The 26600-nt window shown below is 41.5% G+C and overlaps 1 protein-coding gene across 2 annotated transcripts in view; it reads right to left on the bottom strand.

Annotated features, from left to right (window-relative positions):
- Window positions 1-3600: 3600 nt before the first annotated feature.
- Window positions 3601-26600, bottom strand: part of ZNF407 (zinc finger protein 407) — a 350660-nt gene continuing 327660 nt past the window's right edge. For both annotated transcript variants that reach the window (XM_064443113.1, XM_064443114.1), the window contains exon 9: window positions 3601-6203. In XM_064443113.1, coding sequence (XP_064299183.1) covers window positions 4852-6203 — 1352 coding nt within the window. In that variant the 3' untranslated portion in view covers window positions 3601-4851. The remainder of the gene's footprint in view (window positions 6204-26600) is intronic.

Here is a 26600-nt window from a genome sequence, read left to right as displayed (position 1 = left end):
TTTTAGCAATATTTGTTTCAGATAAGTTTATTTTTGTATGATTGATTGAAATCTCAAGCTGCAATTAAGAAAATTGCAGCGAGAACCATTAAAGGGATAGCGTCATTTTCTCCCCTTTCCACTAAAATGTCAGGTTTCAATGTCACCACCAGATAACCCAGTCGCGTGCTTGTACACCGTTCACCCGGGCTGGAGTAAGCGTAAAACCGTCTGGAGTACTAATTACAAATGACTAGAAATAATGACACGCGGCAGAAGGAAAATGAAAGGGCCCGGTCCTTATTACTTTACTGCTGAGGTGTATATGCGCAGTAATGCGGGTTATTGTGAAGCAGTCTATTTAGTAAATATACAAACATCCATCCCCACTTGTAGATTAGCCTCAGTCCCTCCCCCATCTCCCTCTGTCTCTCTGCCCTTTCTTTCTCTCCAATTATAAACCAGCACCAGGTTTTCTCATCAGCCATCTCCATGTCTCCAAATGGCTTTTCAGTGTCAGGCCTATCAGGAAATTAACTCATCATGCAGTGACAGCTGCTAATTTTTTCCCCTTACATGTCAGATGGATCGCCTGCTGAAGCTAATAATGAATCACCAATCCCTGATTAGAAGGTGCTTCCGAAACATATAACTGCCATCTGAGCTAACTTTTTTCTTCATATAAAATGATATCACCCTAGAGGAGTAGAAAACGAATTGTATTCTTCAACAAGATGGAACAGGGGTAGGCTGTTTAAGTGAGCCGTGTGCTATCTTAAATTATGGGCTAATATTGCGCAGTAAAATAAGTGAAAACTCACAACCCCCTTTTTTTTTTTTATTTTGCCAAATGAATGACCTTTGTTTCTGTTACTTAACCCTCTCTCTAGAACTAACTTTGTTTCAAATTTCAGGAGCGGTTTTGTTTTTGTCCTCCTCTCTTTTTTATTCTGTTTACAGCTTTTGTGCTCAGGACGTCTTATGAGCCGGGGAAGTTGCAAAAGAGCCCCAGCAGCGGCTTTCCAAGGCCCAAGCCTACCACACCGCCAGCTCCTTGTACTGCTCTGCCGGTAGCTCCAACCCCATCCCTCAATCTCCGTGATTTTCTGAAGGGCACTCACCTGTGTTTTAAGCTCAGGTTCAGTTCAGGGCTAGCCCAAGGCACAAGAACTTCAACACGCAGAGATTCCTGCAGAGATTCCTACAGCGGTTACACAAGCTGAATCCACTGCCCACAAAGATCACAAATATGTTTCTTCCAGGACCTCACAGCTAACATTTCTGGTATTAAAGCAGCATTTATAAATGACAGCAGTGCTTGCAGCACTCTGCACAATCCACACGCGCATACCTTCGCGCACCAGCTACTGGCTCCGGCTCGTCTCACTTCCATAGCGAAGTGCAGCTGCTAGTCAGGCAGAATGTAGCTGTGGGCACTTTGGGTTTTGTTGGGTTTTGGTGAATATTTTTTTGTTTGTTTTTGTCATAGGAAACGCTTCTCTGAAAATAGTTTCCGGCTATCTCTTATCTCCTGTTTCTCCCCAGATATGGAGCCTGAAGTCAGGGGCAGGAGACACTGTCTCAGGAGCTGTTTATCTGATCCTTAAGAAATGGAGGGTGGAACTGCTTGCCAGGAACATCTCTTCTTTCTCCGGTTTTGCCTTCATTTAGGGGTTCTTTTTCACTTTTGGTTGGTTTTGTTGTTGTTGGTTCCTCTCCGCGCCCCCCCCCCCCCCCAATACTAGTTCTATTCTTCCTAAACACATTTTTACCTGTTTGGCATTGTTCACAGTAAGATCCAACTTTGTTAATACTTATTTAGAATGGATAACAAAAAGGAAATTAAGCCAATGCTCTGGCAGTCAGAATATCAAAAGGCAACCGACTGACATGGGAATACTGTACCCTAGGCAACTGCTTCCATTACAGCATGGCCCTTGATTTTTCCAGGAGACAGGCAACTGAGGGGCTTCAAACCAAACAGCAAAACACACGTTTAGGAGCAAATGGCTGCCTGGGCTATACATCTTCCTAGATCCACCGCGCAAGTTCTCCTACTATGCTCTGCCGGTGGACGCTGCCCGTGGCAAAGGGCTCCCGCAGCCCCTGAGCCTGCTCCTTGGCACACCACGGGCGCCTCGCCAGCACCAGGCACGGCCGTGCTGGGGGCTCGGGTCCTTTCCAGTTGCTGCTCTACCCTGAGTGCCTCCCTCCAGTGCCTCCTTCCCTGCTCCCCAGGGCAGAGGGCAGGGGAAAGGTTGACAGATCCATGGAGTGATCCAGCTAATCTCCTCCCAGCTTACGATATGACACAGTGCCAGGAGCTCAGACGCGGGAGGGAGACAAATGCCAGGGAGGAGTTTCCTCAGCCCTGGGAGACATCTGCCATAGCCTCGACTTTCAGTGTATGGCAGCGAGCATTTCAGTGTGGGGTTGAGACAGCGCGTGGAGTCCTTAAGCAGGCTGTCTGCACAGGAATGAATGTCACCCTTGATTTCTAATGTTACATTTGTAGGGCACTAATAAGTTAACTTTAAAGTGCACATGAAGAAGAAGGAGGGAGAAAAAAAAGCTCTAGAAAAATATTAGCTCTCCTGATCAGGCTGCACTCAGAGAGAAGTATTGTTAACCTGAGTTTCCAGGTAATTACAGCACACGGTAGGTTAGTGAATCCTTTCCAGTGCTCCCCAAGCACAGGAACACCTACCACTGTTTTTTTGTTGGGTGTTTTTTTTTTTTATGCAAAGGTCTGCTCTTTTCATTGTGCATACAATGTGATTGCTGGTTTGACACTGCAGGCTACACTGGTTTTATGAAGGATTAAATGCCACCTGAGACATATTTATCCTAAATAAATCACAAATGGTAAACTGCAGCATGTCAGTGTCAACACCCTGTACTGCAGCAGAAAGGTTAGCCATACAGGACTAAGCACAGCGAAGAATTAGCATCCAAGCTGCAAGACCACAGGGCTACAGTTAACAGGAGAAATGATCAAGAAGAAATATTTCCACTGAAAAACATTCAGTTTTTTGAACATCTGTGAGAGTCTTGCAGAGGGCCATCATTTTGTAAAGGTCACCTTTTTCCTGATAACAAACGGGAGTTGATCCTGTCACTGTTTGCTGAAGACAGTATTTAAGAGTAAGTGAACAGCCTGTCACTTTTAAGAAAGATGAGCAAGTCAAACTCGGCTAATTATGAATCTCGATGTCTAACTTGAAATTTACTTTTTTGGGGGTTTGACAAAGACACAACCTTAATTCCTGGAAAAAAAATAAAATTTAAAAAAATAATAATACGAAGAGATGAAAAGACAGCCGGGTCTTATAGCCCCAGAATGAAGCACCTTTTCTAAGCAGCTCTATCAGAAAATACATTTTTAAACAGTTGCTTCAGGAAGGAACTATTGTTTTACCTTAGCCCAACTTTCTTACAGTTGATAATTCTAAGATATTAAACATGATAGGAAACCCAGTTATCTCTAGAGTCAGCATGGCTTATACCCTAAACACTTACACAATTATATTAAGCATGCATGAGGCACACTTCAGAAATTAGATTCTTTTATCTTTATCTATCTAGTGAGCTAGAGAAAGGAAAAGAGAAAATGCACAGACATAACAGATAGCATTCGTTTGCTCCTGCTGAATGCCAGTTCTGTTTATTGCTTAATATTAAAAATCATGATGCTTCATTTTAATGCTAACATTTTATTTGAAAGACAAAAAAATAATCCCCAAACCTTGCCAGTTTATATTTTACAATTTTTTTAAAGAAACAAAAGCAGTTGTATCATGAAACAAATCTTTTCAACATGAACTTGAGTTGAACAATTGCGGTATATCCACAAGTAAATAACTGACATTCTGGACTAAGCGAGAAATACAAGGTCACCTTCTGTTTTTTTTCTACTTGTTAATGTCAATGTCAGAATTTTCTTTAAAACCCCCCCTAACATTTCAGAAATCGCTCACAAAATGAACTGCAAAATGGTATTTATACGAAGCACTATTTATAAGAAAAGCAAAACACTGACATTGACAATGTTTTTTTCAAAAAACGCATATTTCTTATGTAGGACTCTCATCTAAAATTAAGTGGAAGTTACAGGCATCAAGTTCTTCTTCCGGAATATGTATAATCAAGAATTTTCTGAAGTGTAGCTTTTCTGAGCTCGTCTTTAGGGAAAGTCCTATGTGATACCATGAAAGAGTAAGCTACTATGAAAAATTTGGTTTTTAGAAGCAAAAAATACTTATTTTGATGACATATTTTTACCCAGGGGTATTTTAAAGTAAGATTCCAGAAAGTAAAATATCACCTGTTCTTCCTTAAAGTGAAGAAGGGCGGTGATTACAGTATGTAAGCTTACCTGTTCACCTTGTTATTGTGGCGTTTGTATTTTTTGCTTATTTATCTGTTCACAAAATGTACATGTAAGTGGAATTATTTTACTTCTGTGATTATTTTAGACAAAAATGACAGAAGACAGGGAATTACCCTGAGATAAACCAGCATTTAAAAAAAAACAACCAACCCAAAACAAACCAACAAAGAAAGCAGTAAACAGAACAACACCTACTTTGGGGTGGAGGGGGGCTTTTTATCCTCTTTTGTACCCTAATATGCTTGTTTTATAATAATCCCACATAATAATTCTTAGAGCTATTGTAACAAGATTGTACTATCCTTTTCAGCGAACTCCTCCTAGTAGCTGACCCTCACCTCCCACAGGGTGCGTATTTGTTACCTGGCTAGGAGGATGTGGTATTGAGAAGATTTTACAGAAAATGTCGCAGGACTACACCGCCTCCATGGACCTGGTAATTTCCAGCTTTGCCCTGCCTCAAGCCTAGGAGCTGAAGCTCTTCACGCTTCTTGTACTTTGTTATCATCTCTCTGGCCTTGAATTACTTGTGAGTCACCCTCTGTATAAATGACCATGCTTGTTAGCTGTTCTCCTGCTCTCTCAGGGGACACAGCTTCTGCTTTGATAGCAGTACCAGCCTGCAAAATCTCTTGAGACCCAGCTGCCTCTATCACAGCATGTGAGTACACGCCAGGCTCATTCTGCATGTCTGGTGGCAATCCTGTGACGATGTAGTGAGTTGCACCTTCAGAGAAGTTGCCATCGGAATCCTGAACCATGGCTTCAGCTATTTCTTCTGTGACAATGATCTGTGATATTTCCCCATCCGACTCAACTAAATCCATGTGCTCACTTTGGACACTGAGTGCATGGCTACCAGCTTCCTGCATAATTATCTGAGAGCCTTCTCTAGCTACCATATGCACAGTCCCTTCCTCATTTACAATGACCTGAGTGACACCTTCTTTCATCAGCTGGTCGGCTGCAGCCGTATCACATACAGCAAACTGTAATACTCCTTGGACCATTTTCTTGAAGGCAGCTTGAGCTCTCTCCTGAGATGCAATTATAGCCGATGGGTGCATGACCCGCGTCACTACTTCCATAGCTTTGGTATCTTCCTGAGTCTCCTGAACTTCATGGAACATTTGTATTTCTTGTCCCTCTGCATCCCTGGAAACACTGGGCATCTCTGGGTTTGGCATTTGCACGAAATCTTTGTGACTAGACCTGCCTCTGTCAATGAGTCCAGATTTGTTTTCCACTTCACCCAGCTCTGTTACAGCACAAAGCAGGGCATCTAACGCTGAGGAGGAGTCTGGAGGATGGACTGTAGCTTCAGAAGCATCTAAAACTTCTTGTCGCATTATCTGCTGCAGTACAGTGCTACTGGAGTCAGGAACTGCATCTATTCGAATGGTCTCCTCCATCTCAGTTCCTGTTCCTTCAACCACTACCACCTGTGTTGCACCATCTGCTAGCTGCTCGGTAAGTATCTGCCCCGGAACCATACTACTCACGTGCGAGCCGTTTTGATTTGTTGCTATGACTTGCCCGTCTTCTGTAATATGGACCACCCTGGCCATCTGACCGGCCATTGCCAGAGTCTGAAGGGTAGCCGCTGCTGTTTCTTCCACAGAGGCATCAATTGCAAAGTCGCCATCATATCCTTGAATAATAATAACTTGCTGAACTTCTTCAGGTAACTGTGGCTGTCTTCTACTGCCCCGGAAGACCTTCTCTTTAACTGGGGAAACCTCTCCCAGTGCTGCTGCGGTAAAAGGACTTGCAGTTTCCACAAAGGTTGCTCCTTGCCCCTTCAGTCGGCACTCATAGGACTTGGACACAATGCCTACAAGATAAAATATGTTAACATGGTATCATGGCAAATATCAGTTCATTACTTTAACAAATTGTAGCTTAAATGGAAAAAAAATCCTTGACAATTTTTAGATTTCACTGGCAGAAAACACAGATAAAATGAGCAAGTGAACAAAAACAATTTGCATGTTTTCCAAATAACATATTTACAGGTTGAAATAATTGCTGAGTTTAACAATTCTGTAGCCTATTAACAATTTAAATGTGTTTTTAAAAATATGCTGTATAAAAAAGCCCAGATAAATACAGTATACAGTTAAAATACATTAACACATCTTTTATAGAAGATCCTGTTGGTGATACTTCAGCACTTTGGTGTACTGGGGTTGCATGGCAAGGTTTTGACAGTGCGGGGACTACAGGGGTGGCTTCTGTGAGAAGCTGCTAGAAGCTTCCCTGATGCCTGATAGAGCCTGTGCCAGCCGGCTCCAAGATGGACCCAGTACTGGCCAAGGCTGAGCCCACCAGCCGACGGTGGTAATGCCTCTTCGGTAACAGATTTAAGAACAGGAAAATGTTGCTGTGCAACAGCAGTTGCAGACAGAGGATAGGAGTGAGAACGTGAGAGAGGAACAACTCTGCAGACACCAAGGTCAGTGTCATGGTTTAGCCCCAGACAGCAACTAAACACCACCCAGCCGCTTGCTTACTCCCCACACTGCAGTGGGATGGGGGAAGAGAATCAGAAGGGCCAAAGTCAGAAAACCTGCAGGTTGAGATAATAACAGTTTAGTAATTAAAAGAAAACAGTAATAGTAGTAGTAGCATTGATAATAATAATACTATTATAATGAAAAGGAAAATAACGAGAAAGAGAGAGAGAGGTGAAACCTCTCAGGGTTGGGTGGGAAACCCAAACAGCAAGCGATGCAACCACTCACCACCCGCTGACCGACGCTGCCGGTCCCTGAGCTGCAATTGCTGCTTCCCCTGGCCAACTTCCTCCATTACGTCATATGGTATAGAATATCCCTTTGGCCAGTTTGGATCAGCTGTCCTGGCTGTGCCCCCTCCCTTCCCAGCTTCTTGTGCACCCGGCAGACCATGAAAGGCTGGAAAAGTCCTCGACCAGTATAAACACACTTAGCAACAACTAAAACATCAGTGTGTTATCCATATTATTCTCATACTAAGTCCAAAACACAGCACTATACCAGCTACAGTGAAGGAAATTAACCCTATCCCAGCTAAAACCATGACAGTCAGTGAAGAAGGAGGGGGAGGAGGTGCTCCAGGCACCACAGCAGAGATTCACCTGCAGCCCATGGAGGGCCCCACGCTGGACCAGGTGGATGCCCAAAGGAGGCTGTGACCCCATGGGAAGCCCATGCTGGAGGAGGCTCCTGGCAGGACCTGTGGCCCCATGGAGAGAGGAGCCCATGCTGGAGCAGGTTTGCTGGCAGGACTTGTGACCTCGTGGGGGACCCACGCTGGACCAGTCTGTTTCTGAGGGACTGCACCCTGTGGGAGGGACCCATGCTAGAGCAGTTCATGAAGAACTGCAGCCTGTGGGAAGGACTCACACTGGAGCAGTTCATGGAGTACTGTCTCCCATGGGAGGGACCCCACGCTGGAGCAGGGGAAGAGTGTGAGGAGTCCTCCCCCTGAGGAGGAAGGAGCAGCAGAGACAACATGTGATGAACTGACCACAGCCCCCATTCCCTGTCCCCGTGTGCTGCTGGAGGTGAGCAGATAGAGAAATTGGGAATGAAGTTGAGGCTGGGAAGAAGGGAGGGGTGGGGTGAAGGGGTTTTAAGATCTGTTTTTTTTTCTCATTATCCTACAATGATTCGACTGGTAATAAATTAAATTCATTTTCCATAGCCAAGTCTGTTTTGCCCATGATGGTAATTGGTGAGTGATCTCTCCCTGTCCTTACCTTGACCCACAAACCTTTTGTTAGATTTTCTCTCCCTGTCACGGTGAGGAGGGGAGTGATAGAGCGGCTTTGGTGGGCACCTGGTATCCAGCCAGAGTCAACCCACCACATTTAGTAATGAATTTTAGGATTGTATATTACATTAAATGTATCTGGGTGTGAAAAACTGTGGCTGATCTTCTTAATACCCTGCTTTTGTTTGTGAGGTAACTGCCATGCTGTCATTTTGATGCCATTGTCTTCCCCTTCATTTCTCACCTAGCATCTTCTCCAGCACACCTGAATGACTCGGTCACTAGCCTAGTTACCTGGAGAAAACACTTGGTAGTTTTCCTACCCTGAGCAGGATATTCTATAAAATATCATCCACAGAAACCTCAATTACACTTCTTAATTATTTCTACATGAAATCAATTAACAAATTAAAATACCTGTAACCTCCATATTCCAACTGCTTGGTCTGCCACTCAGTCTGGTTTTGCATCATTGAAGGTTTCCTTCTCAGTTCTCATCACTAACAAAAAAGCTTCAGCAAAGGAAATCATGCCCACAGCTTCACAAAGTCAAGACCGCCATCCTCAAAGCATGGCCTCAGGGTTGCCTTCGGCATTTTTCGGGAAGACGTAACTGAGAACACCCTGTAACCAGCTTTGTGGATGTTTGTGGCAGAAAAGATCTAGCAGTCACTGTCTCCCCGCGGCAGTGCCATCCCAAAGCACCCATGCAGATACTGCAGGTGCTGGGAAGTGAGCTTTGGGCCACAACCAGTGCAAGCAGAGAGAAGAGTGGGTCCAGGACACTGAGAATGAGGTGAGGGTCTAATGACAGATGGGCCTTGGGAAGGCTGATTAAGTCCATGCTGCTGAGACTACCCACACCCACACTCCAGTTTAAATTCACCTACACAAACCAAAATCACATCTCTGAATTAACAGGTGTGGCATCTTAGCAGTAATGCACATAGATATGCCATTGCTTATCTGGGATAAAATGAGCAAGGGAAAAAAAAAAAAAGACTTACAGACAAATTTCAGGCTAGCATTGTACTTTCCGAGCCACCAAGACACTTCTAGTGAACAACATGCTCTGTTGAACTCAAGAGGCCAAGCTGGTCTAAGGGGGCTCTTTCACCCCAAGCATAGAGCTGTCAAGGCTCTGATTCCACAGAGAACTAAACTGGGCTCTAAAAACCAGAGGCTCGTTTGCTTAAAGGAAAGTTCACACTTAGGAGCTGTGTTACTCTGAGACTGAGTACTTGGCATCTTGCAGCCTCTAGCAACTTGATATGCTAAGGTGTATATCAAGCTAATATTCCAAGATAACACCAATGCTTAAAAGACTGAGCTCTTGCCGGCATGTATGTATGTATTATCTATCTCTTTTTCTATTACAAAGCTTCTGGTGGAGAACTGCACTGTGAAGCACAAGAAGTATTTTTGTTAAGCTGAAAGGCTGCAAATCACCTTCACAAGTCTAAACCGATGTTATACAACTTCCTCCATCTTAGTTTGCAAGGCAGGTTATCTTTGGAAAAGAAAATTAACAATTTAAACCATTAGAGTGTTTCCAAGTGATGCTGCATGATAAATCTGGCATATGCAATTGAAGTACATTTTGTCAGGCATAAGCAAGAAGGAAGCTTACTGTGGTACGGCTGGTTCTTATACCCACTTTTCCTGTGCTCTCTGTAGGCACTGACATTCACAAGACCCCCCAAAGAGCAGAAAAATAGGAAGGGGAAATCAACATAAAATGACAATTATCTTAGCTCCTCCACATTTTATAATAGAGTAGAAGTAATTAATTCTCTCAGGAATCTTGCTTTGTTGACATGATAAAAGAGGAGCCTGGCAGTGATGTGGCACAAAATCAAAATAACTCTACAAATCATGCATTTTCCACTGGATTTCAAAATCAAAATAACTCTACGATCATAATTTTCACACACGCACAGCAAAATCATGACATCTTTCCCCTAAGATCATGATAATTTATGTATGGGACACAGCGTCACTGCATTGAGGAGAAGCTCCGGTCCAGGGAAGGGATAGAAAAAGGAAATTCATCCTGTTTTCATCTCCTCAAATAAATGCTGTACCCACGAATCTATGCAACTCCAGTCTTTACGGTGCAATTGAATGGGAAGTCTCCTGGGTGAAGAGCTATCCGGTGAATCCCTTGCAGCACTGATAATTATGCCATTCTGACTGCTTGCTTAATCTATTTGAATCCAGAGGTGAGTTAAGCCACTTCCTGACCATTAAAGTAAACTACATGGGTAAATACTGCTGTCACTAAGGGGTGTGATGAAGCTTAACTACACCAACATCTTAACCTCAGCTCAGTGCAACCCCAGCTATTCCATCACAGTTCATAAATGCGATTGCAGGTTCATCTTTTGATTCAGCAATTTAATAACTTCGAGTGCTGTCAGTACTGCTTTGAAAAATGGCTCCTATAAAATGTAACAGCCTCAATCAGATTGTAAAAGATTCACCCACTGAAGATTCTTCCATTTCAACTATAATGAATTAATGTTGAGCTGTGTAGAAGTTCAAGTGTCATTTAAACTAATGTGAATCTACTGTAACTTTAAATTTTAACTGGACTATGACCAAGAATTTACTGGGAACATCAACTCCAATTTTAGTGATTTTTCATGGTAAATATGAATTGCAGATTTTACTGGTTTTCTTTTGTTTTAACAGTGAAAAGCCAAGTAGGGAAGATATTTAGAAAACAACATATTTTGAGGCTTAGCTGCTATTTCGACTTTGGAACAGTGCATTTCTATAATGGAGCACAGCTATCCAACACAACTTTTGTAGGAATTTTTATGTTTTTAAGGAACATGTCACATTCTTGGACTGTATGTAGCAACAAATCATGCTGTCCTACTAAATCCAGCCCGCCTCTCGCCCCCTCTTAAAAACGGGTAAAGGGAAGGGGTAAGTGTTGGCTGACATGGCGAACATAAGCTGCAATACAAGCCCACATTAATATTAGGAAAAGTGGACTTGTTGCTGATTGCACGTCATTGCAAATTAAAAAGATACACAAATAGGCATTAAAATGACAAAACATAATGATATGAGAGCTCATATTCAGACAATTTGTAAAGAGGTGTTTCATATCTAGGGGTGCAATGATCACAGAATTGGTTTCTTTCCAAGAAGTCTGTCATTTCAGCAGAGCCATTATTTATCAGTTGGAGTCCTGAGCGAATGTTAGGTTTTTATTTGAAAATGTCAGGATTTTTAGACATTAAATCCATATTCACAGGTTATTTTAATTCTTGGAGACCACAAACTCCTGAAATGGGGCTAAAAGAAACGCTTTGATGTTTAATGTGCTTCTGGGAAACTACAAATAGGGCTTCGTACCTTTTCCCCTCTCTTTTACTCAATACCTGACTTTCTTTTGTGCGTCTGTTTTATTCTTTTGTTACTGTCATCATTTGTTCCCTACAGAATAAATACCTTATTCTTTTGTTAAGCTTACATTTAATTAAAATGTACAGGATTTGTGCAGTAAACTCGAATGAAACAAATAAAACAAGGGCCCCCTCTCTTGAAGGCATACGTTGTGAATGAAAAATGTCATTACAGACTAAAAAATTTTGCAGTAAACAGGGCCTACAGAGAGAAGTTTCCCCTGTAATGACATCCATAAAATACACAAATGGCACTTTTAGTACCATCCTGAATATGGCATTTTCTGTGCTCTACACACAATCTAAATGGTTTGATCATAGAGCATAATACTCCATTGGGTTTATAGAACAATCAATGTTCCATAAAATGATGTATTTATCCAATAGTAGGCTCAGCAGTTACTGGTGTATGACATTGTAGGACACTGGCTTTGTACTGTTCAGCAGCACACATGCTGGCTGTAAAACTTATCTAACACTACTTCAACAACTTCATCTCATCTGTGTCAAGTAATTTGTTGAAGCCTCAGCTTGGTTTAAAAAAACTTGTAATAAAAATTCATAGAATTTTCAGGAGAATGAAAGCTGATGACAATAGAAAGGTCACATTGTGGCGCCACTCGCGGGGTCGGGGGTCAGCCGCAGTTCTAAAACAGAAAGTAGATTTCATGCATCGTGTAGCAGATAAAGATGGCATTAAGGAGACTTGTCTCAGAAAGAAATGCGTAATGCGTTAGGAAAGTCTGGGCTAGTATTATATGTAAAGCACCACTTTGCTCTCAGCCAGCAGCCTCTTTAGAATTCTAAGCCTTCCCCAAAAGTTGTAGCAAGCGGTTGTGCATGGTGAGGCTAGGCTGAGGACATCCTTCTCAAGGAGCACCTTTAGGACAAAGCAGTAAGTCATAAATGAAATAATCTATTACGACGACGGAAATGATCTGCATTTACACAGCAAGCTTAAACCAGCTATTTTTCCTTTTCTGCAAAAGTTCAGGGAGGCCTGATTTATAGCACCCTATTCAGCAACACTTAATTTTTCAAACTTTGGCGATTAGGTATGTTATTTATTGACACATATGAATATTTGGTATCTACTTAAATGCAATGAATATTAAATAACGCGAATGCAAAGAAACATCTTTTCCTTCAATTAAATACAGCCTTCAAGGAATTTAAAAGATACAGAAAATTCAACTTATATTTGGCATCACTTAATGAGCAACTGCTGTTTTTATTTTAAATGTTATTGTCTACATGGCAGTACAACATTTTGAATGGTACAGTAAGCCCACCATTCAAATTCATAAAGAAATAATTTAGGCCTTGATCAAGTTCCAAGTTTCTGCTCTTTTTTCTTTCTTTTCTTTTTTTTTTGTTATTTTTGTAATGATTTCTACTTTAATTAATTAAGTGCAGTGTAAGAACTGCGGCATAATGTCATAGCTTTGGGATTTCCTTGATTTTTGGAGGCCATAATACACCACATTTTTCAGATCTCTGTCCCTTAACCATAGTAAAAACTATTCTTTCTCATTTTTAGGGTTTTTATGTGCAAGCGATGCATGGGCCAGCATTTTCTAAATCAACTAGTTAAGCTACTAAATCAGAGGTTGTGAAGGCTCATTCATGTCTTCTGCTGAAGGAAAGAAACAAGGATGGGTCAAACCAAGAAGTGAAATAAATCAGCAACCCAAAATGGCTCTGTCGGAACTATTATGTCCACGAAGGGAGAAAATATTTGAAAAGCAGTATAAATAAGTATACCTATAGAGGACTTAAACAGCTCCCTAAGAAACATAAAAAAATTTCCACTGTTGACACAAAGTATGTAAATCTCAACAGATACCAGTGCAGCGCAGTTTTTTTCCTTTCAGTGTACTATTGCTGTAAAAGGAAAATTAAACAACAAAACCAATTCCCAAATAGTGTTCATAGTTCATTTTGTACTTAAAAATCCAGTAATGCCGTGTTTCAGTGCTGAAACTCAAAACACCCTTGGTTTCTATCTTTGTCCTTAACCACTCAATCATGTTTAGAAACTTCAAGGTCTTCTAAGAATTGCTTGAATAAAGGATGAAGTTTTAACCTTTCAGGTATCTTAAACCAAGCAGCAGATGTCCTCTTGCCTTCCTTAAAATGTAAAAGGAGATATTTTTGTAATTCTTTTTCTTTTGAAAAACAGACTGAAATTTCCTGCTTGTTATTTTTACCTCCCACACCTTAGAGGGCTATGATAACAGCAACTAGAAGAAACAAAAGAAAAAACAACCACCAAAATAAATAGCTGAGCCGTTCAGTTAGGGTGTTTAGGCAGTTTGTTTGGTTTGGTTTAGTTTCCCTCCAGTGTCCAATTAACCTCTGGGAAAAGGACTTCTCTGTGAAAAATTTCAGTTTCTCTTTTCCTGCACGCAAGGTCAAAAATGAACACTATCGAGCCCAGTGTTACAGAAGCTATGCAAATACAAAATATACATACCGAAACTCCCACTGATCCTGGCAAACCTGTACAGTGTTAACGTGCAGATTTTACAACTGCCTAACCTGCACAGTAACTGATTTCCTCGTAGACTGCTTTTCCTCTTTACCTGCTTGCCACCATGCAGGCTTGTCTTCTCAACTCCTATGTGTGAGCAAAAACCTCACTGTGGCATATACAGCAATTACCTATATGGGCAAGCAGCGTTAGGGATGTCTTTGGAGTATTTTAGCTAGTTCCTCCAGTGCAATTTTAGGAGCTGGAGTTGAGGATAGCCAGCCTGAACATTTCTTGGCTTCAAGACCACTTCAAAGACTTAGCTTCAAAGACTACTCTGGCCCTCAGTTTGGGAACAACTGACATTGATGCCATATGGATGCACTTTTGCTGTTTTAACCCCCGCAATGCAACGAGAAAGTGCGTTTTTAGCACTTCTGAATCAGAATACCAATTTCAAGAGGTACCGGTTGTGCTTGGTCAAACTGGAGGATTCTGTTTCCTAGGCAGGCAGAACCTATAAGATAACACGAAAAATAATACGAGTGCTAATATGAGAAAATCGGGGGGGAAAAACCCCACAAGCTCTGCTTATAAGGAAAATGATCTGGATTTCTGAAATAGGTCTAGTCCCAGACAGTAACTGTTTTGTCAAAAAAGGCAAAAAACCCCTTTATGTCATTATTATCTCAGCAAGAGCTTTTGTTCTTCAAGAATATATACATTTAGAACCTGATCTTATAAACATTTATCAAGAGTACTGCTTACTGCCATAGTTAGCCTCAATAGTCTCAAAGGGATTAAACATGGTAGCTTGCATTATGCATTGTGTTTGCATAATCAGGCCCTTGGGATTAACAATTCTGAAAGGGGCTAGCCTTCCCTAACGTTTGATGTACATATACGCACTAAAGAGAGCAGACACTTGTAAGGGATACCTAAAATAAAACATCATGTTATTAAATGATCAAGCAGAAATAATATTCTTCTGCACACCTATCAAATTGTGATATTGTGATTTGCTGTATTTATTAATTCTGATTTATGCACCCATTCAGTAAAAAGCAGCACCTGTTCTTTGCTTGAGGGCATGTCTCAACCCATTTGAAAAGCACAGCAGTTTTTAGGGGGAATGCTTGGGAATAACTAGAAATAGTAACTTTCCTTAGTTCTTTTTGTTAGTTAAGATAGCAGAAACTACCATTTCCAATGTGATAGTCATAGCTGTATTTCATTTATAAATTCTACTATGTTACAGTGTATATATTCATATCTTTCCAGAGTAAATTACGGGAAATAACCATTTGTCTTCATTGTAGACACTTTTGTATGTGTAGTAGAAAACAAACCTCTATTCAATAACTGCACAGAGGCACCATTAAAATCAAATTTACAGTAAACAGAACCTGCAGCTGGGGTAAAACACTAACTGTTAGTATTTTAATTATCAGCAAAGCTTTCGGAGGTCTAACATCTGCTCATAGCCAAATGACAGCAGCTGCTTGTGTACACTTAACGTGAATTTCTTCTACAAATATTAAAATGAATTGTATGTTGTGTGTTCATTGTGGCTATATTCTTATTAAGCTTTTTAAGTATATAGGGTATGTTGAAGTTCTTTCTTGTGGCAAATTTGTAAAGGGCTGACCTCTTCAAAAGAATGAGAGGCAAAGACAGCAAAAATTCTTGAGTCTGTAAATTGAAAATGTTTAGGGACAGTACTAGAGGTCACCCTCTGCCAAGATGTTACTAGTAAATGCTAACAAAACATCAGTGGTAAGTTCTGATCATTGTGCACTACAGTAACTTCAAGGACAGGACTTCTCAGCATGCAAGTTGTCAGGAGCCCACGGGATGGGTTATATCAAAAGGTAATGCTCATCTAATAAGTAAAGCAATTAATATGCTATCTTAACAGAAAAAAATTCTGTTTCAATATCCAAAGCATCAGAAATTACCGTACTCTCTTTTGTGGACTTCATCAAAATAATTTTGATGATCATTTTGAGCCCTGATTCATATGATTATAAGCAATAATCTGTCAGGAAGAAGGAGCTATGCTGGGCCAATACGAGATCAGTTAATTTTGCTGAAGAGGTTGAGCTTCATAACTTAATTTTGTAGCTTTTTATCTGGACACTGACATACAGCTGATATTTTCCTTTTTGTCTCTCACCTGCTTGGGAATATAGGAAAGAAACCAGGAGGAATGACATACACCTGGTCAAACGGTAGAGGTTGGTACAGTAAGAGGAAGAGAGCATTACAACCAGCTTCAGAAGAAAACAAGGGAAGGGGGTTTTACATTTTAGCTTGTACAGGTTTTCAGCGGAGAAAGAACTATTTCTTTGCTTTTATAGCATCAAATATAAAGCCAGTGGCTAATAATAGTTGCAATAGATCTACAGCTGGAAAAGAGCACTATGATCATTTAGCCTGCAAGTTGTAGGTCATGCCAACCGGTGTTTTGAAAAAACAACCAGTTAGACACTTCATCCTTACATGTGTAACCACAACATAGGATCAACCACCAGTACAGCTGTCCCCAGACTGGTAGATGGCATGAGACAAAGATGAATTAATTATTACTGTGGTTCCTGAGCTTTTGACACCAGACTTCCCACCTCAAAAGTTGGTCTCAGTGCAAGGGATCCAACTGCTTCTGAGAGGGAGGGAACAGGGCTGGTTAGAGGTGATCCGCTTACAATGCAGAGGCCTTCCCCTCTGCTGGCCCCTCACTCCTCCTGAGGCACTGACAGCATCAAGGCTTACTGCGCCTAAAATGGTGATGGTTGGAAAAGATGCTGATTTTTCAGCTCAGAGTGTCACAGGCTTAGCAGTAATGCTAGGCTTATTTAGGAAGCATGAAGCAGGGTACATGCTGGTCTGGGAGGTGGGATGGGAAGTAGGGGCTGGAGAGATGGGTAACTCTTTTATACCGCTTTCAAGGGTCAAGATTGTGACAAAGTCCTCTTTTCATGATTCACCTCTGGTGAGGGATGGAAGCAGCATGTTTCCAGCATATCTTCAAAGGAAGAGCTGTTCATATAATTGACCCTTCTACTGACAGAAATATACTTTCAGTGCTACTGATACAGTAGTACTTAAATGAGCTGTCTTCCACTTCCAGTGTTAGAAGGCACTAGGCTATATGTAGATAAAACAAGACAGAAGACATCAAAGGTGGTGCTTTCTGAGCCATCACTGAGCACTACTGACGCAGCAATTGCTAAGATGGTGTGCATGCCATGGCTGCACGGGAAGTGCAAAGTGAATGGTTGCACTGCAGCTCTGCCTAAGTGCTCAGGAGCTCCTACTTGAGTTGCTTCTGCTCAGCTGCAAAGCTGTGCTTTCAAAATCTGAATAATTTTCCTACTACTCTGTCGACAAAACTACCTACACTGTTGGTTACCTAGAAGTAGAAATCAACAGGTTTTAGATGGCATATGGAGTTAATACTAAATTGGGAGGAAGTGTTAACATCACTACAAAGAAAAACAGGATGTAACAAGTAAATAGAAAGATAACATTGCAAGATTCAACTTGTGCTACTCCATAGTAGCACTTGTGGAGAAAGTAAATATGCAAAAATGACATTCAATGAGAAAGAAGTCCCCTGAGAACTGTAATGCTGAAGAAATTTAAAGAATGACAGTGTTCATCAAATTACACATGAGTTTATGAAAATGCAAAACAGGAAAAGAAAACAGGCCAAAGCAATTTTTAATTGCACATTCAAAGGCACGTCTGCTACACATTGTTCTGGTACAGATACAACTGAATTATGTCCTGACCTCACTAGAGGAGAGATCTTGACTAAGGAATATTCAGAATAGGGAACAAGAACTATTAGAAGGCTGACTTGCATGGAAATATTGAAGATTTAAGTGCACATATTCTGGCTACATGTTCTGTAAATGTTGAAGAGGGAGGAGAATTTTTGTCCCTTTTGGATGAGCAAAGTCTGATTTTGAGGGAACACTAGAACATTCATGCCATACTGCAGGAAGACGTTTGGACATGGTGAGCAATGGAAAGCCAAGTCAGCTACCTCGTCCACTTCCAGGTGCCAGGGTGACAGAGCTCCCAGATGGAATAAATTGACAGCACAGTAGTTAAGAATATGTTTTATCTTGATTCATCACCATTTGTACTGCAAAACCATACCATTTCCAAGCAGTTCAGTGAAACACAGCATGCGATTCCGCAGTAACTACTTAGTTAACTTTTGTAAACAACTCCATTCTGAACTAAAGTTCACCCAAGACTCTGGCGCCTTAAGTCTTTAAGCCAAAGAATGTACAATGACTGTCAATCAGATGAAGCATGAATCCTATTCAGATATGGACTAGTAAACAAACACTGCCACTCTGTCAGGTCATTTCATTAGCTCTTCTTATTTTTTCCTTCCTGAGACCCAATTTAGACTAGAGAAAGAGGGAATATTTTAAAACTTATTAGTGATCACATTTTTCTAATATATTTTAAGTGCCACTTAGCTCTTACTTCTGATAGCACTTGTTCGCAGATTTATTACATATACCTGTCTACAACTGAAGCCAAATAATGCTTAAAAGCATGTTAATTAAATGATGCCAAGCGGTTTAAAAACACCATGGCTCCTTGTATACTTGTCTGTAGCACAGTGCAGTGAATGTGCCTCTTATTCTGCTGTTACACAGGACCTGCTACGGCAACATTAGTGGTAACATAAGTGGACCCCAAGCACTTTTACTATTGCTGGAACTCAGTTCGCATTTTTCAGTGCAGCAGACAAAATTTCAGAGGAAGTTATGATCATGAGTGGCAAAGCTTGTGATATGCGACAAGACAGAGACCAGATAACACCCCTACCAAAAAAACCCCAGAAGCCTGGAGCTAGATACCTGGAAGATCTGATTTTCAAAACCACTGAGAAACTAACAGCTCCTGCTGACACCTATGTTAATGGGTTCTCATTTCAGCCACCATTTTTTTAATACTTCTTACTCTTTTTCCAGCTACCGTAGTTTAGTGAACTAACAGTTTCCTAACTTCTGGCACATAACAGACAAAAAGTGCAGGAGGACTCATTGTCATTTCACAGGTGGAAATAGCTGCTACGAGTCCTGGGTAGGGCTTGCTTCAAGATTTCAATGCTATATCTTTTGATATATGTTCGAGTGCTCCAAAACCTCTTGAGGTTTATAATTTCTTTCAGTATGTCTCCAAGTACCCTTAAAACATTATTCAGGTGCTTCTACTGAAATAAGACGACTCTAAAGCTATTTGAATGATATTATTGTCTTTATAAAAAGAAAACACACACATGTACACAGAACAAAAATTTTATCAGTGTCTGTATCAGTCCTGAAGGGCAAAGGTGTCCAGGATGGCTGGACATTCTTCAAGAAGGAAATCTTAAAGGCACAGGAGGAGGCTGTCCCTGCGTGCCAAAAGATGAACCAGCAGGGAAGAACAACAGCCTGGCTGAACAGAGCACTTTGGCTGGAACACGGGAAATAAAGGGGATGTTGTGAGGTTATACAGGGAGAAAATTAGAAGGGCCAAAGCCCAACTAGAACTTAATCTGGCTACTGCTGTAAATGACAATAAAAAATGTTTCTATAACTATATTAGCAACAAAAGGAGAGCTAAGAAGAATCTCCACTGTTTATTGGATGTGGGGGGGAGACACAGTTACAAAGGCTGACAAAAAGGCTGAGAGTACTTAATGCCTTCTTTGCCTCAGACTTTAATAGTGAGCCCCAGCCCCTGAGCTGGAAGACAGGGAAGGATTGCAGAATGAAGCCCCGATAATCCAAGGGGAAACGATTAGCGACCTGCTACACCACTTACACACCCACAAGTCTATGGGGCTGGATGGGATCCACCCAAGAGTCCGGAGGGAGCTGGCGGAAGTGCTCACCAAGCCACTCTCCATCATTTACCAGCAGTCCTGGTCAACAGGGGAGGCCCCAGATGACTACAGGCTTGCCAGTGTAACACCCATCTACAAGAAGGGCCAGAAGGAGGATCCAGGGAACTCCAGGCCTGTCAGCCTGACCTCGGTAGTGGGGAAGGTTATGGGGCAGACATTCTTGAGTGAGCTCTCCAGGCATGTACAGGACAACCAGGGGATCAGGTCCAGTCAGCATGGCTTCATGAAAGGCAGGTCCTGCCCGACCAACCTGATCTCCTTCTATGACAAGGTGACCTGCCTAGTGGACGAGGGAAAGGCTGTGGATGTTGTCTACCTGGACTTTAGCAAAGCCTTTGACACAGTTTCCCACAGTATCCTCCTAGAGAAGCTGGCGGCTCATGGCTTGGATGGGCGTGCTCTTTGCTGGGTAAAAAACTGTCTAGATGGCCGAGCCCAGAGAGTTGTGGTGAACAGAGCTACATCCAGTTGGTGGCCAGTCACAAGCGGGGTTCCCCAGGGCTCAGTGTTGGGGCCAGTTCTGTTTAATGTCTTTATCAATGATTTGGATGAGGGGATCGAGTGCGCCCTCAGTAAGTTTGCAGGCAACACCAAGTTGGGCAGGAGTGTTGATCTGTTTGGGGGTAGGAAGGCTCTGTAGAGGGATCTGGACAAGCTGGATTGATGGGCCAAGGCCAACTGTATGAGGTTCAACAAGTCCAAGTGCTGGGTCCTGCACCTGGGTCACAACAACCCCATGCAACGCTCCAGGCTTGGGGAAGAGTGGCGGGAGAGCTGCCTGGCAGAGAAGGACCGGGGCGTGTTGGTTGGCAGCCGGCTGAACATGAGCCAGCAGTGTGCCCAGGTGGGCAAGAAGACCAACAGCATCCGGGCTTGTATCAGGAATAGTGTGGTCAGCAGGAGCAGGGAGGTGATCGTGCCCCTGTACTAGGCACTGGTGAGGCCGCACCTTGAGTAATGTGTTCAGTTTTGGGGCCCTCAGTACAAGAAGGACATTGAGGTGCTGGAGTGTGTCCAAAGAAGGACAAGGAGACTGAGTGTAGACCTTATAGCTCTCTACAACTACCTGAAAGGAGGTTGTAGCGAGGTGGGTGTTGGTCTCTTCTCCCAAGTAACTAGTGATAGGGCAAGAGGAAATGGCCTCAAGTTGAACCAGGGGAGGTTTGGATTGGATATTGAGAAAAATTTCTTCACTGAAAGGGTTGTCAAGCATTGGACCAGGCTGCCCGGGCAGTGGTTGAGTCACCATCCCTGGAGGTATTTCAAAGATGTATAGATGTGGTGTTCAGGGACATGGTTTAGTTGTGGACTTGGCAGTGCTAGGTTAATGGTTGAACTTGATGACTCCAACCTAAACGATTCTATGATTCTAGAAGAACAAGCTAAAAGAAGTCCAAAATTAATGTATTTCTTCCTCCACTTGTTATTTTTTAGGGTCTCATTCACAACAGAGTGAACTCTATGCAAACTTTTTAGGTCTGTGTTTCCTCAATGCAGAATTAGGAAGCAAAATAAAATTTGCTTGCTTTCCACTAGTGCTAGGGACAAGCACATGCAAATGCAAACTGAACAGAACACATTTAAAATCTAATGGCATTTATCTAACCATGTGCCTCTAAAACGGTATCTCCTGAATTGCTCACAATTAGCAATACATTTATCACTAAATAAGACCACAAAATGAAAAAGCATTATTCTAACTTTTCAGGCAGAGAAGTGAAAAACAACAAAACGTGTGTTGCCAGGGTCACACAAGAATTCCCAGGTGTATTGAGTCCCAGCTTTATGCCTTAATCACAGCATTATCATTTCTTTGAAGAGCCTATTGTCAACTCCAAGAGTTGAGGTACTCCATTTACCCACAGTGAAGCACAAGTCACATCATTGCAATTTTCCTGATAATGCCCTGTCAATGAATCAACCCCATGTTCATGAGCAGAGAGGAGTTCAGTGTCCATGTATCCTATAATGAGGCATGCCGGGCTGCAATCTCTGCTGAGATTGTCGTAGGTGTCCACTGATACCATCTGCAATTACAGAGTTTTATGAGATGGAAACTGGTTCATTATGAAAAAGACTCAAGTCTACCAGCTCATTTCACAGATGTCAGATGGTAGACTTCCCGATCATCATGATTCTTACAAGTGCATAAGAAGGGGCCTGTAGTTAGGCTTTGGGGAATTAAGCATATAGCTAATGCTAAGCATAGGCTTAAATGCCGTTCTAAGTTGGACCCTCAGTTAGCCCAAGCCTATGACATATTCAAAACAGGGACTCAGACTCTTTAATTTCTGCTTTACAAGGGCCAAACCAGCACTGCATGTTCCCAGAGGAAGGCAGTCACAAAGGTAGCTAAAAATCACTTTTGCCCCCAGTCAAATGTAACTCTTTCAGACTGATTTCAGCCTGATTCTAACTAGGCAAAATGACTGTATGAACACATTCAAAATATCAGCTGAGTTCCATTTTGAATTGTCACCTATTCAAATAAAGGAATAAAGACATTCCTTTTAAAAGACTAAAGTACCTTATGTATAACTATACATTTTTATAGTTTTTTTAATTAGCTTTATCGAAAAACCTCGCTGTAACACTTAAGAATAGGTAGTGCAGAAAATGCTGTTGATAAACGTTTCTTCTCACAGAGTAGTGCCTCTCCTGTATACATGTTTTTGCACTCTCAGACAATGATCTATACACCTTCAAATATGATAACTATCAGCTTAAACAAACACCTTAACTTCAGACAATTCAGTCTGTTTAAGAACACAGAAATTAAAACCTAGGCACTGAAAGAAGTACAGATTTCTTCTGCAGCCATCAAAAAATGAAGCACTCCTTGGTATAATATAGCCCCCTCCACCCCTTCCAAAATGACCCTGTTTCTGCTGGAGGTGAACCTTGCTGCATTTATTAATTCCCTTTTTAACAAGAGACCACAGAAAAAATCTAAGCTAACAGAGTGTTTAGCAAGGGGACTTAAAATACTAAATTCAGGCCATAGCACAGCTCCAAGCTGTGGGTGAACTTTGATACTCTGAAGACCAAATAGCAGGTGCTGATGACAACCTCTATCATCCTAAATATTAGGAAACCTGCTTATCTGAGTGACTCCCTTTCTCCTCGTGCAACTACCTCAAGTGGCAGTGACAGACATGCTCAAACCATGGTCTCTGGCCTTTCATATGTTCCTTTCACAGACCAGTTTCCATAACAAAGATATACTCCCTCTTGGTCAATTTATCACAACCTCCCCGAACACTTCCCCTCCCACACACGCACTTGGTATCCCTCTGCCTCATGACGAAAAAACAGAACAAAAGCCCACCAACCATACAAAAATTATATTGTACATTTGTAGATTAATGGGCTGATTCTGGCATCTCAATTCAAATGGATTTACAACCACTGTGTTTAGCCCTGTGTGATTTCAAATAGAATTACTTCTGATGAATTTGAATGCAAATTCACAAAGCATTAAAACAAACCGTGTTTAAACTCATTGGTTCATCAGATGCAAATATCGTGCATTAAGCAGGGAATACCCATTCATGAAAATAATGAAAACTGACACCAATATAATAAAATCATTACAGGTTTATGGATTCTGGGACTTAAACAAGCCGTACCCTTGCTTCTCCTAACTGATTAAATGCTTCTTTGCAGTTTACGTTTGATCTGCAATTCAAAAACAAATTAGTTTAGTCTTTGAGCCCAGAACCTTGGCAAATTGCTAGGAGGTTCTACCTTGGATTTGTCTGGGGAGAAGGGCCGGGTAAGGAGAGGAAACCGCGGGGGCAGGGAAGCTAGCAGTGCAGTTGAGAACAGACTGCACAGGAGAAGAAGCAGTCAGATAAATCGAGGCTTACAGACTCTACCGGCAAGCATTCATAAAACCACGGCGTGAATAGTATTGTGCAGAACAAAAGGCAATGATGATAAAATTGGGCACTTTTGTTTAATAAAGCTGGCACAGATGGGTTTGTCACACCATGTGCTTCATTTTTATGAAACCTCAACCACCTTCACTTTGCATCATGTTTGTAGACAAGGGGTTTAAGTGCAGTAGGGCAACGGATTGCCAATTATTTCTGGGATTGTCCCATGGCAAGCAACCAAAAATGAATGCAGTCATGTTCTAGCTGATAAAGTAGATCCCTGGAGTTGCATCTAAACAGTATATATATAGTGGGGGTCTTCCATTAATCCCCCTTGTCTAATTATCATGAACAGGTTTTCATTTTCAGTTAGATGACAACAGCCTAGCTCAAAAGTTTCCAGTAGAATCTTTGTATCTAGATATTAAATTCTTCTCATAATGATATTTAAAACAGCAAAACATTCCTCACTGAGGCATATAATGCTGATAATGCACTATTTTGCTGCAAAATCTATGCAGTATAAAAAGTTCTTTGCTGCATCATAATCTGCTTCCATTTGTGTATGAACAGCACTTGTAGTAAAAGGAAATGTAACACCAAGTTCTACTTAAACAACAGCTCCAAAGGAGGTCGGGAGATAACCCAGCCAACACACAACAAAAATAGCTCGTTCTCAAAACCATTTTGTTTCTCTTTTTTTTTAATCCATTCACACTAACATTAAATATTTTAAACAAAAATATTTAGAGATTTATATGTTGGGATGGTTTGAGGGCAATTCACTTCGTAGAGTTCAGGTACCATCTAGATGTGCAGCAAACACCAGAAAGCCCAAGCCTCTCCATAACTTTAACCCGTTGTCCCAGGAAAGCTCCTACTTGTGAGGACAGAGATGCATGAATGAAAAGATCAAACTAGCTGTGAAGTCCTTAAGATCTACACTGTCAGATGTGAATGTCTTGAATTAGATACACTGGTATTTAAAAGACCATTAGGCATTTCTATGAGGCAACATGCAACACCACACTGACAATGTAGCTGACACTGGGCCACAGGGGATTTGAGAAGCCTGGCTGTTCTAGCACTGCAGCAGCCCAGTACCCACTGTCTCTACCAGCTTTTATAAATCCTTACTTGGCCAGCAGATCGAGGACATCCATTCCTATGACAGCCCTGCGATTTGTATCTATGGCTTCGTTACATCCAGTGAACGGCACATGGAACAATACTGGTCAGACATTAAGAGTAAAATCATGGCCACATTTAGGACATGGGACAAAATTCCCACTGATTCACAATGTGATTAATATAATTTTGATTTAAAACACACAAAAAAAAAGAGATCTGGATTTTGCTTATTCTCCATTTAGTGCCAGTACTCTCAGATCCATCCTGGCTTCCAAATGGCATTAAGATGCTGGTTAAAAGCTACCTAGTCCTGAATCGCCCAGGATAGTCACTGTGTTTAACTCTGTTGCTCTTCCCACATCCTTTTTCATGAGCACAGTCAACAGCGCTATTTGGGATGGGCTTGTTTTTTTACAGAGAAAGAAATGTCCGTCACATTTTCTTATCAATTCTGAAACTGGTCCTGAAACTAGACTAAAATAGCTTCTGATTACGGATATTTTCTGTGAACCATGAGGCAGGTGAGGACTTGTTTTTTCCTCATGACCTATTAGCTAAGCTCTTGACTGCTGCTGAGAAGCTGCTGTAGCATTAATTAAAATTTGGACTGGTTGAAGTGATATATCATGAAACCTTGGCTTTAAGAATTGCCAAATACCAGATCAAACTCGACTTCTCAGTGCTACATGCATCTTCTGTTTTCTTTTTTTTTTTTTTTTCCTCCCCACTGTATGAACGTGGGAGAAACACAATACTCAAGCATAAAGGACCACCTTAATCTGCATTAGAATGAGATGTACGGGTATGTAGTAAGTGCCAATCTGAGCACTCAGATGTGGAATTAGGACTTTGTATATAGGCACTTATTTTAGAAAGTGGATCTCAGAGGATATATAGGGTTGCCCACTTAGCTTGGAAAACCCTGTTCCAGTTTTAAAAGCTACTTGTCACTGCAGAGCAATTTTGAAGCAAAGTGGTATGTTTGGTGGCCTCATTTGCATGACAATACCCAGAATGCTCTCCTAACTCACAGCTATTTCAGGGAAGGGCTGATGCATTTAAGCTTGGAGAATAAACCCAAATCATGTGGGTGTACTGCTGCATATAATTGTAATACTCCCCCCCCCACCCCAACCCATGGGCAAAAGGTAGAGCTATTAAAGTGGGTAATCATTATAGGTAACCGAACTAACCTGTTCGTCATCAACATTTACTAGAAATCAAAATTACAAATGGTAGTTTGGCAAGTCTCTAACACGTTAATTGATTAGCTGGGCACCTCATACCCATGTGTACACATTTTAAGTGTTGACATCAGTCATCAAGGTTTCTGCGAAGAGCTGTCCCAATATATTAACAATCAATTAGAAAAACTAAACAACTTACAACATAAAGCACAGCTATAGAATAACAGTTCATCAAGATGGACTTGCTCGTCTCCTGCGCTTCTCCTCTCTCACAGCTTGCTACACGAAATAAATGCGCTACACTGACTTACACCACAGTACAGAATATCATGGTCTACTCTGTTGTGTGTATTTCACTGCTGAGAAGCTGTAACACCTATTGTCAGTTTCCCACAATCAAAGTAATTTGGTTAAATAATTGGTTTACATTTACCATATTTTATTTGCCTCACAAAAATAAATGTTAT

Source organism: Phalacrocorax carbo, chromosome 2, assembly GCF_963921805.1.
Source record: "Phalacrocorax carbo chromosome 2, bPhaCar2.1, whole genome shotgun sequence".
NCBI lineage: Eukaryota > Metazoa > Chordata > Aves > Suliformes > Phalacrocoracidae > Phalacrocorax > Phalacrocorax carbo.
The sequence above is the reverse complement of the archived record's forward strand: the minus strand, read 5'-3'. Positions and strand labels throughout refer to the sequence as shown.